Genomic DNA, 15,996 nt, shown 5'->3' with positions numbered 1-15,996 from the left:
GGAGGCAGATGTCGCAGACGGGGCAGTCACACATGATGCAGCGTGCGCCCAGACCCCCGCAGATGTGGCAGTGGTGGGTGACGTCCAGGAGGGGCTGCAGGGTGGAGGGTTCGCAGCCGCACAGCCACGAGCACAGAGAGGCGGAGCAAAGGTGAAGGCCTCTGACGGCAGCAAGGAAACAGTCCAGAGGGTGACAGAAGAGACAGGCCAGGAGGACGGCAGCACACAGGTCTGAGGAGGACACAAGAGTCCAAATAATGTCCAAATGAAGAAGAACAGGGGTTTAGTCTGGTATTCTGGTTTTAGGGCTCATTATTTATTCTTTAATTCTATGTTTATATAAAGACTATAATCACAGGAAATAACACATCTAACAGGACGAGGTACTAGTGTCTGTCCACTTTTAAGACAAAACTGTTCCATCAAATTAATGTTACGCTCATACATTATATCAATGGTTCCAATCTCTTTTTACTCCTGATCCCTTTTTAACTTCACACATTTCTGTTGACCCCAGACATTCAAAACAGACATTTTTTTGCTCAAATTAATTTGTTTTTGATCCTGTAATAGTTTTCTATCCTATGTTTCAAATGCAGGCTAATTTTAGAGGACATTTAGTCTATATAATGTATATTATTCGGGACAGAGGCAGTAAAGCCAGGTGTAGATTACTGCACAAAGTGAGAATTTGATTTTCCTTGGTCAGGATACGTACAGTCAGTCCAGCTTGGATTTACAAGGCTGACAATTAACACTGAACAAACAAGAACTCAAACTATGAATTATGAAAGAGCTGCAGCATCTGAAACCGACCACAATGAACATTTGACAGATAAACAGAACCGCAGTGCTTCAGTTTCACACTCACAGTTTGTCTGGCATGGATTGGGATTGTCTCTGTCAAAAGAGATTTTTATTTGTAGGTTTTTTGTTTTTGTTTTGTTTTTTTTATCAGTTACTATAAATTTGAGGTGACTCCACCCAAGGTCAAAAAACACTGCCTTATACAGTAGTGGAAAAAAGTTTTCAGACACCCTTAAATTGGACTTAATCTCAAATACTATCATGAAAAACATTTGCAGAAAATGGTTTTTAGTTTCAAGAGGTTTGGCTGCATCAGACAAACAAATGCAAATGATTTGTTTTGGTTTATTGTAAATCAGAAAACTAAATTCTTAGCAGTTTCAACATGTCGTATCCTGGATGTGTTCCATTCTGTTGCTGAAACATCCAGTTTTGACCTCGATGGAACTGAACATGTGCAGAAGGGAGTGTGTGGGTTTGGAGAATGGAACCATACTTGGCAGAGTTCAGTGGTTCTTAATGCAGTCATTCACAAAAGCATGGGCTCTAATGCCTTTTACTACCACTTCTATCAGATAGAGCAGGGGTGTCAAACTCATTTTGGTTCAGAGGCCATATTCAGCCCAATTTGATCTCAAGTGGGCCAGACCAGTAAAATAATGACTTAATAACCTATAAATAATGACAAATCCAAGTATTTCTTTTTGTTTTAGTACCCCCCCCCCCCCCCCAGTTAAATTATGAAAATATTTACATTTTACAAAAACGATGTGAATAACCTGAAAAAACTGAAATTTCATTTGAAACATTATTGCAGTTTAAACAATATTATGCCTCGACTTATTATTTATACATGTACATTTACACACAGTGTTCCATAAACATTTGGTAACAGGCAGAATATTGTTAAAATTTTGGAATTTGGAACTAAAATTTGAATAATTTCTACAATATTACATCTCTTATTATTAACACAACTAAAGATCACAATGGATCTATAAATGCACAAAACATTTAGTAACAGGCAGAATATTATTAAAATTGCACATTTCGGGTTGTTCATCTTTGTTATTATTATGCATTTATTTGCATTTTATTGTGAAAGAATAGTTTTGTAAATGTAAATATGTTCACAGTGTAATGTTATTTTTTCCACATAATTTTTCACAAAGAAAATTTGTAGCTGTCATTATTTATGGGTTTATTGTGTTGTTATTTTTACTTGAGATCCCATTGGTCTGTATGTGGAACCTGAACCAAAATGATTTGGACAACCTTGACTGTTCAGGTTAATTTTTGCACTTTCATCCCGCGGGCCGGAATGGAACCTTTGGCGGGCCAGATTTGGCCCCCGGGCCACATGTTTTACTCCTGTGAGACAGAGAGTACATTTGTTATCTAGCTCAGTAGGTAAAGCTTTGGACACAGACCCAACACAGATGATCAGGGTTCAATTCCTGATCAAAGCAGTAGTGTTTAACTGGGGGGGGGGGGGCACTGAGGGCACTCGTAGATAAATTGCTGAATAAAAAGCCATTGTCCTACTCTAGTACTTGATCGGAGCAGCTTTAGCTTTGAATATAGCATCACTTTGATAACCACATGCAACGTCACATCATTTATTTCTGGAATTTCTGATTCATAACATTACTGAACCCAGACCTGAACCAACTGAACCGACCCCAGATCAGAACCCTGCCCCCACAGGTTTGTACTGTTGGCACTAGGCATGATGGGTAATCAGCTCATACATGTCTCTGTTCACCCTGATGATCTTTCTGGACCAGGGTCAGTGTGGACTCATCAGACCATGTGACCTTTTCCCACTGAAACAGTCCAGTGGTTCTGTGTCTATCAAACTGATGGTTGTTTAAGAATGAGAAGCTCCTGCATCAGTTAAAGGTTTAAAAGAAAGTGCAGCTCAAATCACTGCAGGAATTCTCCAACAAAGAAACGGGAACTGTTTGTTTAGCTAACCCATAAAGACCCAAACATTCAAAGTCTTCTACTGATCTAAACTGTTTAATACCTGTTGATCCACTAATCCTATCAATCCATGTCAATAATTGGTGTAAAATACAGTTCTTCGTCTTTTCATGGTCATCAGATATGACCCATTTGTACACTCAGAGGCTACGTAGTTACCGTGGAAACACCGTCATCTTCTACAACATTGATTCACCAGTAAAACCCATGGAGTTGGATCAATGACAGCGGATGGAGACACTGGGTTTATGTTTAATAAGTAAATTTTAAAAAATTACAAAATAATAAATAATTTGGAAAAAATAAGTAAAAAGTTAACTAAAATGAAACAAACAAACAAAAAAAAAAAAATTAAGCAACAAAATGAAAAAAAAAAAAACAGCCAAATTAGCCAATTAAATGAACAAAAATGAAACATAAATCAACAAAATAATAAGCAACATGTAGAAAACAAACCACAAAAAATAAAATATGCAATAAAAACAAAATAACATGTAAAACGAATAAAAATGAACAAAATAATAGGTGTGTCCATAGTTACTGTGGAAACACCATCATCTTCTACAACATTGATTCACCAGTAAAACCCATGGAGTTGGATCAATGACAGTGGATGGACACACTGGGTTTATGTTCAGTTAATGATATCTCGGCTGAAAAAGTCACTATTTTCTCAAGTTTCCTCTGTTTCTGATATAATAACCCTCCACTTTAATCCTAGCTTTTATGACCATCTACATGATCAATAAATTAAATATAACAAAATGCATGATTTACACTGAAATGATGCAAAACACAAAAGATAATAATGCAATAAATGGTGATAAATCACTTCAGAAAGGGTAAATTTAGAGGAAAAAATCATATGGGAACTGCCACAAAAGTAGCCCTGGGTCTTTATGGGTTAATTTTCACCCAGTTGCAGTCATTTCAGACTGATCGAAAAAAGTTTCCACAGTAAAATCCACAGTGTTTGCTATTTGTACCTTCTTCGTCAGCTTGCGTAGTCGTTTTGAGGCTTTGTTCACTTCGACTCATTGATGTAAATGACTGACTGACTTCATGGACGGTGCACATTTGAGTGGAAGGCGACAACAGTGTGTGAAGAGGTTGAGGATGGATGTGTTCCACAGACACTGATGTGGTCCGTCCAGCGTTTGGATGAACAGGGACAACTGCAACAGAAACAAGTATAAGTACACAGAAAAACAAGCAAAAGTACACAGAGGAAGCAAGTATAAGTACACAGAGAAACAAGTATAAGTACACAAAGAAACAAGTAAAAGTACACAGAGGAAGCAAGTATAAGTACACAGAAAAACAAGTAAAAGTACACAAAGAAACAAGTAAAAGTACACAGAGGAAGCAAGTATAAGTACACAGAAAAACAAGTAAAAGTACACAGAGAAACAAGTATAAGTACACAAAGAAACAAGTAAAAGTACACAGAGAAACAAGTAAAAGTACACAGAGGAAGCAAGTATAAGTACACAGAGGAAGAAGTATAAGTACACAGAGGAAGAAGTATAAGTACACAGAGTATACAGATACTTCACTACCTGCTGTTTTAAATGTGTTCACAGAGGTGTCAGCGGAGGATACCTCAGTGTCCTCAGTCGACAACTGCTCAGAACAAATAGTGACTTCAGTCAAAGATCCTGAAACACAAGGAGAATAAACTGAACAAAACTATAGAAACAACAGTTTTTTTAACCCTTAAAGACCCAGCACTACCTTTGGGTCAGTTCCCAAGTGAAATTTTCTTTACATTTAACTTTTCTTAAGTGATTTATCTCCATTTATGATAATATTATCCTCTGTATTATGGATTTTATCAGTGTAAATCATGTATTTTCCTGTATTTAATTCACTGATCATGTAGATGTTCATAAAAGCTCAGATTAAAGTTGATGGTTATTATACAACAACAGATCAAACTGAATAAACAGTGTCTTTTTCAGTCCAGTCTGTCATTAACTGAACATAAACCGTGTGTCCATCCACTGTCATTGATCCAACTCCATGGGTTTTACTGGTGAATCAATGTTGTAGAAGATGATGGTGTTTCCATGGTAACTACAGAGCCTCTGAACGTCCAAGTGGGTCATATCTGATGACCATGAAAAGATGATAGCACTGGGTCTTTATGGGTTAAAACAGTATTATAAAAATAATAGAAAGCTTACAATAGAATACAGTTTTACAACATTTAAAACTATAATTCAGTGATTATTAGGTTTTGGACTTTGTAGGGACCTGCAGGAACCATGTAAGAACATTTAACACTGACTTTCAAACACTATTGTCAAATAAAATAACATGAAACAGACGTCATTATCACTTCCCCAAATGTGACATGACTGCACAAACATACTATTTCTCACTCCTTTTTGAATATGACTTATTCTTTTTTTTTTCTTTTTTTGTGTGTATTATGTTTTTGCTTCCTTGAATTTTCATTTCTATATGATGTTGTGCAAAGAAGTCAATTTAGTAGCAATCAGGAAGCTTGTACCATTTCCATATTCGAAATAAATCAATAATTATATATATATATATATATATATATATATATAAATATATATATATATATATATATATACAGGGTGGGGAAGCAAAATTTACAATGAACATTTAGTTGTTTTTTCTCAGCAGGCACTACGTCAATTGTTTTGAAACCAAACATATATTGATGTCATAATCATACCTAACACTATTATCCATACCTTTTCAGAAACTTTTGCCCATATGAGTAATCAGGAAAGCAAACGTCAAAGAGTGTGTGATTTGCTGAATGCACTCGTCACACCAAAGGAGATTTCAAAAATCGTTGGAGCGTCCATGAAGACTGTTTATAATGTAAAGAAGAGAATGACTATGAGCAAAACTATTATGAGAAAGTCTGGAAGATACTATTAAAGAAGAATGGGAGAAGTTGTCACCCGAATATTTGAGGAACACTTGCGCAAGTTTCAGGAAGCGTGTGAAGGCAGTTATTGAGAAAGAAGGAGGACACATAGAATAAAAACATTTTCTATTATGTCAGTTTTCTTGTGGCAAATAAATTCTCATGACTTTCAATAAACTAATTGGTCATACACTGTCTTTCAATCCCTGCCTCAAAATATTGTAAATTTTGCTTCCCCACCCTGTATATATATATATATATATATATATATATATATATATATATATATATATATATATATAATTCCTTGTGTTTTCCTAAACTTTGGGTCATTTTTTATTTATTTATTTATTTGCACATACAGTATAAAATAAGACAAATACATGTAAATATCTCTCTTGACAGAGAGAAGGGTAGGAAAGTGTGCAGGTGAGGTCGGAAACCCAAAAGGCTTACAGAATGACCCCACCTTTGACTTAATTGTACTTTAAACAAAATACAAGAATGTCATTTAATACCTTCCATGAAGCATAGGGATAAATAAAAATGACATAGAAGAAAAGAAATGATGGTTATGTATCTATAAATATCATTTCTTTCAATAACATAAAGAGTAAAACAAAATGCATAATAATGACAATGCAATAATACTTGTTGTAATAGAAACACTAAATACATAGATAAATAAATAAATAGATAATGAATAAATCTGACTCGATCCTGTGCCTTTTGTAGGTTTGTTCATGACTCTGGAACTCTGACACTAAAACTCTGTGTTTGTGTGAACGTACCTGTTTGTGCTGCGTCACTCTCATTCATCAGAAGTGGGTCATGAAGCTTTGATTTGTCAGCGCTCTTATTTTCAACATTTATTTTGGTTAAATTCAGCTTGGCCTCCATCATGCACATGTATTATCAGCATCTAATTTAGAAAACAGTTGACACGATCATGACAAAACAAACTGAAATAATGCACTAATTAACCTGAGTGCAAAAATATTGGTCAGTTATTAAGTGAAGTCGACTTTGACACATGTTCAAATGAATCATCATCATTGACTGAAGAAACCGCAGTCGTGTCGTGTCAGAGTGGCTGTGGTTTCAAAGCTGTAAGTGATGAGTAGACATTTAGGGAGAGGAGTGAATCTATTATTTATCTCCACTTTAGAAGCATTTATAGTATGAACACTCACACATACTGTACCACCACAGCTCTGTAATGAATGAGAGGTTTTACTATTTGTATAATTAACGTCTGTGTGAAATGACGACACACAGATGAAAACATGCAGAAAAGTCCAACTCCATTCGAAGGATCATACAATAACCAGACACAGGGAAGAGAGGGAATACAAAATAGTATTATCAGTCAAACTAATATCAAAATGACAGTCAGTGTAGTTTTCTCTATTAAATATATTTGAATTAAATCAAATATTCAATAGGATTAAAAAAAATAGAGCCATATCTTACATTTTATGAGTTACTTCAGAGAACTGATAAAACTTGCAGAAGTTCCTTCTACATATTGTCATTTGTGAAAAACAAAATAAATCATGCTTACATGTCATGGTGTGTTTTGAAGGTAGGTGCTCCGACAGGAAGGTTTAATCACAGAAAGTAGATGGATCCTCCTTCAGTGACCTGGGTTTGCAGTAATGGAGCAATAACTGCATCAGAAAAGCTCTCTCCTCCTATCTGCAGGATGTCTCCTAATGTGTGTGTGTGTGTGTGTGTGTGTGTGTGTGTGTGTGTGTGTGTGTGTGTGTGTGTGTGTGTGTGTGTACTAGCGTGCATGTGTGTAGGGGTGTGTGTGGAAAACAACTGGATATTTCTATTATTTATAAACACAAGAGTTTTTCTTTTTATCTTACCTTTTACTATTATTAGTAGTAGTAGTATTATTGTTGTTGTATAATATCTAATCCATAGTTGCTTGCATCAATCAATCAATCAAATTGTATTCATATAGCGCCAAATCATAATAAAAGTTATCTGATGACACTTAACATATAGAGCTGGAATAAACCAGACTCCAACAGAATCCAACAGGAGTAAACACTTGGAGACAGAGGAATTTGAACTGACTTTTTATTTTCAGGCCCAGGAACAGCTTTGTAACAAACTTTAAAACACAACTAGGGGGCGATAACACTGAAATCTATTTTACTTTGCCACCACAGAAGAAGAACTCTGACCAATGACTAATGAGAGTGGTGAGACTAAAGAAAATCTAACGAAAGAGAAGATTCCTATGTGAAGACAGACCGGAGGCAGTCCTGTTGGAATGGAGTCCCACGGAGGGAGCAGTTCGGTAAACGTTTATTTCATAACTTTAAGGCAACTTTATGGTGATCTTATGAATGTTATGCATAAACTAGACAATTATGAAGCCGTTTAGTTGGATATAAACCAAAATATTCCGTTTTTCCTTCGAAGACGTGCAATTTATGTATTTTTGTTTCATTTGAACTTCATGTAGAATTTACAGTAAACAAGAACAAAATACTTAAATAAAATAAGTGTTGGAAATAAAAAAAAACAAACAAACAAACAAACCCAGCAGCCATGTATAAACATGAACACGGACACACAATCAGAGAGAAGTCTAAAAAGTTATTCGTTTTGATCATTCTGAGTCAAGTGCATAGTTTTAGGTGTTGCGACAGTCGGGGTCCGTTTACAACAGCTCTGCAGACTTTCACGTTTACATTTATTTTAATCTTATTTAACATTTTTATAAGAAAAAAGTTTTTAAAATGGCCAAAATCAGTATGGATATCACTAATCTCCACCGCAACAGCTGAGAAAGCTACTCGGGTCTTCTATCTCATTTTTCGGACACCGTTGGTTTAAGTCGAAGAGCTGATCCTATTGGCTAAAAATGGTACATGTGATCAAAAGGCAGCTGACGACTCGTTTCGCTTCTGTCAATGGTAACAGGGCAGAGTTTAGAATCTTTCCCGTTAGTTAGAGCATCTTGGTGTTATATCCGTAGTTGTTTAGCTTAGCTTAGCGGTAGCTGACGGGTCCGAAGGTTTACCGCGTCGTTGAATCTTTGTTGTCTTTTATTTACAAAGCATCCAGATTTCAGATAATGGTAAGTACCCGGTATTTCAAGACGGATTTGGAAATTGGTTGATGTAGTTTTGTGAAGTGAAAAGTGACCAACTACCGAGCACGTCTTTCTGAAAACTGTTCCAACTTAACCATGAGCTTAAACTAGTTCAGATGTGAGTCCTGTTTTTGAAAATACAGAATAAATCAAACCAAAAAGACCTAATATCACCTATTTACTGCCGTGTTTCACAGAAACGCTGATGAATTAGCAAGCAATAATCGAAAATATCACTTTTACTGATGTAAACAAATCTCCGGCTAATAAGCTAACCTGTCTTCTGTAGGTGCTAGCTTAATGCTGTGTACAGCCCACTTTAAAGAAGTGCATCATGAAATTATGATGTGATCTTCAAATGTAAAAGTAAATGCTATGACATATAGAACCATGCACAATGGATTATGTTTGGATAATATTAAGTGTACATTGAGTTAACATTGTGCATTTACACTTGGTTCTACATGGTCCATAGTGTCTTTAATATTAAATTATAATTTCTGGATCATTACCAGTCAGAGCATTTGGTTGATGTATTTTGGAACATTTATCAATTCTAACGAAATATTGAGAAAAGCAACCTGGAGTAAACACACTAATAAATTAATAAGTCAGTGTGCATTTTAAGTTATTGGTAAAGTATTAAAACTTTTTTCTTTTCATTCCAGACGAGATCATTAATAATCTGCACTTGAAATTTGTATTCTTCTCCCTGGTTTCCCTTAAATAAAGTCTAAGAGTTGTAACTGAAAATAACATGTAGAACTATCAACATTACATAAACATGTTCTATCTACAGGGAAAGCATGACTATTTCGACTGATTATGAAGGAGTGTTCCTATTATTTGAAGAGTCTTACCAAACAGATGTTGCAGGAAAATAGATCAAATTTATTAGAATTTTATTTGGGATAATAAACAACCTTTAAAATATGTAAATAATAAAGAACATATAAAACTAACAAATAAAAGTATAAATATGGTATGAGAAACTTAAAAACAATAGAAGCAAGTTATCATCCAGGACAGGTCTCCGTCAGATGGAGATAAATGAATCTGTATTTGATGATTGATTTTAACTGTGTTTTTCAGGACAGCGAAATGTCCGACATGGAACATGCGCCTGGTCCAGAGACCAGCAGTATGGAGGGGGAGAACGCCCCGCTGTACTGTATCTGCAGGAAACCAGACATTAACTGCTTCATGATGCAAGTTTTCATCCATCATTACTGCTGTTGCACTCCTTCAATTACTGTGGATGCAGTCGCACTCATACTTTTGTGTCTTGTGTTTTAACAGCGGCTGTGATAACTGCAATGAGTGGTTCCACGGACACTGCATTAACATCACAGAGAAAATGGCCAAGGCAATCCGGGAGTGGTACTGCATGAGATGCAGAGGTGGTTCGATAGGATCTTCTGAATAAAGTGTTTGATAAGGCAGTGCCACGCCTAAAATATTATTTATGTAATGAAACAATATGCTTTTATTTTCTGTCACCAGATAAAAATCCCTTGTTGGAAATAAAGTATAGATCGAAGAAAAGCCGTGACAAAGATGTTGAATCTGACAAGAATGAAAAACAGTACAGCACCCCGAGTACTCCAGACTATAAGAGTGAAAGGAGAAGGGGATCAAAAGTAAGTGCTTGTACCTTGACTTGTAACTTAAAGGGTTCATATTTGTCTAGACTCACTTTTCTTAGTCTGGGGTTCATTTCTTTGTGTATTTGGATCCTAATAGTTCATACAGTTTGAATTTGAACCCACCAGCTGCTGCAAAACTATCTTTATATTCATTTGGGCAAAAACCCAGTGGATTTCTACAACCTGTTTGAATTCCTTCTTAATTAGTTCTGTCTCCACATTTGCACATATAAGGTCCAGACTTCAGAGCAACATTTCTCCAGTATTTCTCCATAATTGTCAGCAGCAGTGGTTGTAGTCCATACTGAAAATATGTCCAAACTTGGAGCCCATTACCTAAAATGTTCAGTAGCTGGTTGAACGGGACAGAGCAGCACAGCCAACAACCTGGAGGGGGCAGGGCCTGAAGTGGCTTATATGCATTTAAAGGGCCAGCGCTCCAAACCACCTTTCTGGTGTTGTTACTCAGAAACAGGGTTGAAGATGGACCTGTGGAGTTGAATTAATGAAGAATTCAGACCCAAGCAGAGCATTCACAGTTTATGGAGACCACAGGGAAATGTGGGAAAAGGAAGAATAGCATTTAAAAAAGACAAATGACCCCTTTTAAATGTCACATCAGCATGGATTCCTTTTCATGTTTTAAAATTCTATGAGTGTTTTTGATTTTTCTGCACCGCTGAGTGGACGTGGTTTTCCTCAAAGCACATTGTTTAACCCCTTCAGGTGAAGCGCTCAGTTCGTATGTGTGGTGAATGTGAACCTTGCAGAAGGACGGAGGACTGTGCCCAGTGTGACTTCTGCAAAGACATGAAGAAGTTTGGGGGCCCCAACAAAATCAGACAAAAGTGCAGGTTTCGTCAGTGTGAGGTTCGGGCCAGGGTAAGACACTCCATCACTGCTCACCTCATATGGAACTTAGATTATTGTGTAAATGTTCCATATTGACAGTGTTCCTCTTGACTGACAGAAAATGTTGCGTGTGAAAGAGGAGGAGTTTTCATTGCGAGAAAGAAGAGAGAATTCTTACTACAGACGGAGACATTATTCTGAGGACTACGACAGTGAGGCGGAGCTTTACCAACAGTACAAATCAGCTGGACTCGATGACAACATGGTAGCAGAAAACACTGGGGTTAAATTTGGATCAACTTGATTCTTAATGTGCAGCTGGAACTACAACATTAAATTAAATGTGTTGTGCAGTATTTCATAGTTTTCTTCTCATCCAGGCTTGGGGCAGTGATGATGACGACGAACCGCCTTTTAGTCCTGTCACACGGAAGAAAGCTGTAAAAGTGAAGCACGTCAAGAGACGAGAAAAGAAATTTGACAAGAAAGTAAGATTTCAGTTTTTTTGTATGAAGTTTTGACAAATGTTACTTCAGTAAAAGGAACTAACACATATGACAATATATGACATAATATATGACATATGTCTTTTGTTCTATCGCTTCTCTTCTCTCTGAAATGTTTGTAGAAAGAATCGCGCCGCCACAAACAGAAGCAGAAACACAAGGACAAAAGCAGACACAGTGAGAAGGGGGATCTGCGGGACCACGGGGGCCAGCGTCAGTGTCTGGGGCCCAGTTGTGTGGAGGCGGCCCGACCCAGCTCCAAATACTGCTCTGAGGACTGTGGCATGAAGTTAGCAGCAAAGTAAGAGCCGTTCCACCGATGGAGTACTGCATCTGTCAATATATCAGCTGTCAGGAACACTGTCGGTTCAGAGTAGGGGTGCACGTAAAATATCATATTAGGATTTTTTTTTTTCAATTTTATATGACATTTTGAACATCTTAGACAGACAGGGTGATGGCATGAGGTACAAAAATATTCAAACATTGTATTATTTCAATATTTACTACATTGACAATCACTGGGTAACATTTTCAGAGCCTTATAAATAAAGTTTTTACAGTTACCAGTACTTAGTCTTAGTCTTTAATATTTTAATTTAATACTACTACTATCACATAGAAAAGAAAAGCATTGATAATCACACACTAGAATACAAGTCCTGATAATTCTAGTGCTTCTTCCTTCCACAGTTAAAGTACTCTTGCTCCTCCTAGTGTTAGAAGCTTTACATGAACATGATACTAATGGTGTCTCTTAGTGTTTTCTATTATTGTGTCCAAGTTTTCAGTCCTTCCTCTAATCTGTGCGCGTGTTGATTCACAGTCGGATCTATGAGATTCTGCCTCAGCGTATCCAGCAGTGGCAGCAGAGTCCCTGCATCGCAGAAGAACACGGTAAAAAGCAGCTGGAGCGAATCCGTCGGGAGCAGCAAAACGCCCGGCTGCGTCTCACCGACATGGAGCGACGCTTCCATGAACTAGAGGGAATCATCGCCAAGGCCAAGCAGCAGGCGGTTCAGCAGGACGAAGAGGTAGGTCTACAGCAGCCTGCACACGCCTCTGAAGGACCGACCGAGCCTGAATCTGTTACTGTCATGATGTCATACACTGCATGGACAAAAAAGAAAAGACACAGTGGCAATGTTTGACTGCATCACCTTTGGTTTTGATTGCAACATTTACTGGATTTAACTGGGCAGAGAGTTCAGATCCTTCCATGGGTTAGTACTGCAGTGTCCTCTCATGTCTTTAACCTCAGACGGATTGGACAATGACAGGATCCGGATCATCAGGCTTGTGTCAGAATGGTTCAGGCCAGGGATAATCAGACTTCACAAGGATTCTCCTCCATAAAGTCTAGACTCTAGTGGTGGATCTGATGCAGTGGTCTGATTCTATATCATCAATAATCAAAAACTAATGCAACTATAGATGGAACAAATATGATCAACCTTATTGTGACACAACAGAAGCATTTTTTGGAAAAACAGATAAGACAGTGAACATCTCCTGGAATCAGAACCAAAGAGGGCGGAGTCACATATATCATGTGTGGCCTGGGGGTGTGGTTTACTGCTGTTTTCATTTGTGTTTGTAGCTGATAGTTCCAGGTTTGTGCTTAAAGTGCTTTGGCTGTGTTTTCAGGTGAATGAAGGCGACAGTGAGGACACAGACCTGCAGATCTTCTGTGTTTCTTGCAGTCATCCTATTAACCCCAAAGTCGCTCTGAGACACATGGAACGATGTTATGCAAAGGTCAGTATCAGCACGTAGAATAGAACGAGTGTTTGTTTCTTCTTATACTGAAACATGACATTTGAAACTGTTCTTTATGATTATGTTACAGTATGAAAGTCAGACGTCCTTCGGCTCCATGTACCCCACAAGAATCGAAGGGTAAGAAAACTAAAAAAAGTAGGGATGCACGATAATAGTTTTTTAAAACCGATACTGATAACTTCGTGCTTCTGGTAACCGATACCAAACCCCAATAGTTCTCATTGTTCCAGTTATTTTCTTCTTGTTTCCAGTCAGTGTTAAACTCTGTTAACAGTGCAATAAAGGCTTCTACAGAACCTAAAGCTTATGTCTGCTTCAAATGGACAATAGTTTTTAGTTCTATTTATGTCAGAGACAGAATGTGGTGATGATCAGCCGCTGTTTTCACACATTCAGCTCTGTTCAGCCTTTTCTTTATAATGTGTCCCTATGGAGAGGACAAGGCTGAACTTGGGCAACAGCCATTAAACTGGGGTTGGGATTTTAGTAGAGGTGAAAGTGGGCGTGGCTACAGATGTCCACATGTACTTTGGTGATGATTGATCACTGTTCTGGGGCATTAAGCTACGATCAGCTGTTTGGACATTCAGCGTTTTCGAATCTTCTTCTTGTTCTTCTGTTTCTTCTTCTTATGAAATGCACAAAATCTAAGCAATTTAGATATGTTATTATGGGCTGTATTTATCGGTGGAAACTGTAATTATCGGAATTGTCTAAATGACGTCTTTTTTTTTTCCTCCAATGTCGGACCGATAATTATTGTGCATCCCTAAAAAAAACTTCATGCTCATGGCAGTTTTTCCTCTTTGTGTATCTTCACTAATGTTGTATTTTCCACAGAGCCACTAGACTCTTCTGTGACGTGTACAATCCTCAGAGTAAGACTTACTGCAAGAGGCTTCAGGTTTTGTGTCCAGAACATTCCAGAGATCCCAAGGTCAGTCCAACCGGTGCAGCTCCTCTGGATGATTTTGATGAAGCTACGACATAAAGTAGGTTTTTTCAGTTCAGTTTTTTTTACCTCTTCATTTGTCCAGATTCCAGTTGACGAGGTGTGTGGATGTCCTCTGGTGAAGAACGTGTTCGAGCTCACAGGGGATTACTGCAGAGTCTCCAAAAGAAAATGTAACAAACATTACAACTGGGAAAAGCTTCGGAGAGCTGAGGTGGACCTGGAGCGGGTCAGGGTGGTGAGTTGAACGTCAACAACTAGATCATATAAACAGGGTTGGTATGGGGGCTGGAAAATGCTTGAATTTCAATGTTGTATTTTCAAGGTCTGGAAAGTGCATGAATTCTAACTCTGATTTTATGTATTTATTCATTTTTAATATTAACTCTGTCAGGTTAGATGTGCAGCCAAAGCTACTTACAGAGGTGATACATTTAGAAAAATAAAACTTTGTCATAAAGTAAATTCCAGGTGTTCTCAGGTCGACCCCAGTTACAATTTTGTAGAATAGAATAGACTTTATTTGCATTTTCACAGATACATCACTGTATAGGTACATTGGAATTTTTGTGCGTTTCCCTGAGAAGAAAAAAGACATGAACAAAACCAGAGAGAAAATATAAACACAGCCAAAACACATAAAAACCGTTATTGCAGACAAACACAAATACACACTTGTAAAATTGTAAAACAGAGTATCTGAATCTTCTCTTTGAATCTTTGTCTCTTTGGTTCCAGTGTGTCTGAAGAATGCTAAGTGGCTTCTTTTTTTTGGATAAACCCTTTTGTTCTCCTTTAATTTGTAAACTTTTTGTTATTATGAATCATAATTTTAGACATTTATACATAATATAATGTACATCATTGTCATGAGTATATGTATTCATGCAGATATGGATTTGACCGCAGTGATAAGGTGAAAAGAACTCTTAAACGGGATTGAATTTGACCTTGAAAAATGTGTTCGAACCCTGGATAAAAGACACTCCTCTGTTTTTGGTCATTTTCGTACTTTTTACGTATGAACTTGTGTTTGCATTTTTTTTTTTTTTTTTCACGCAGTGGTACAAGTTGGATGAGCTCTTCGAACAAGAGCGGAACGTACGGACCGCCATGACCAACCGAGCCGGGCTCCTCGCTCTGATGTTGCACCAAACGATTCAGCACGACCCCGTGACAACGGACCTCCGCAGCAATAAGGACCGGTAGTCTGCCTCTGTGTAGGCCACTGTCAAAACAAAAGACTGATCCATGAGACGGTGCAGAGGGTAACTGGACTAATGCACACAGATTTTCCAATTTGATAATATTTTTAAAAAACTCTTTTTATGATAATCAGCTTTGTGTGGTAAATGGAGCTATATTTTCCTCTGTTAATTGAACTACTGACTAAAACTGCTGTATTTGACATGATCATTTGAAATAAACAGCTCAACCCTGAA

The 15,996-nt window shown here is 37.4% G+C and overlaps 1 protein-coding gene across 1 annotated transcript; it reads left to right on the top strand.

Annotated features, from left to right (window-relative positions):
* The first annotated feature begins 8,674 nt into the window (after positions 1-8,674).
* cxxc1b (CXXC finger protein 1b) lies at positions 8,675-15,996 on the top strand. Its single transcript, XM_030133772.1, has 14 exons — positions 8,675-8,801; positions 9,909-10,024; positions 10,116-10,216; positions 10,320-10,456; positions 11,189-11,344; positions 11,433-11,579; positions 11,695-11,802; positions 11,943-12,121; positions 12,647-12,854; positions 13,468-13,578; positions 13,670-13,719; positions 14,443-14,539; positions 14,640-14,792; positions 15,617-15,996. The coding sequence occupies exons 1-14, from the start codon at positions 8,799-8,801 to the stop codon at positions 15,761-15,763; spliced, it is 1,713 nt and encodes a 570-aa protein (XP_029989632.1). The 5' UTR covers positions 8,675-8,798; the 3' UTR covers positions 15,764-15,996.

Source organism: Sphaeramia orbicularis, chromosome 5 (genome assembly GCF_902148855.1).
Source record: "Sphaeramia orbicularis chromosome 5, fSphaOr1.1, whole genome shotgun sequence".
In the NCBI taxonomy this organism is placed as follows: Eukaryota; Metazoa; Chordata; class Actinopteri; order Kurtiformes; family Apogonidae; genus Sphaeramia; species Sphaeramia orbicularis.
Note: the sequence above shows the minus strand (reverse complement) of the source record. Positions and strands in the feature narration are given on the sequence as shown.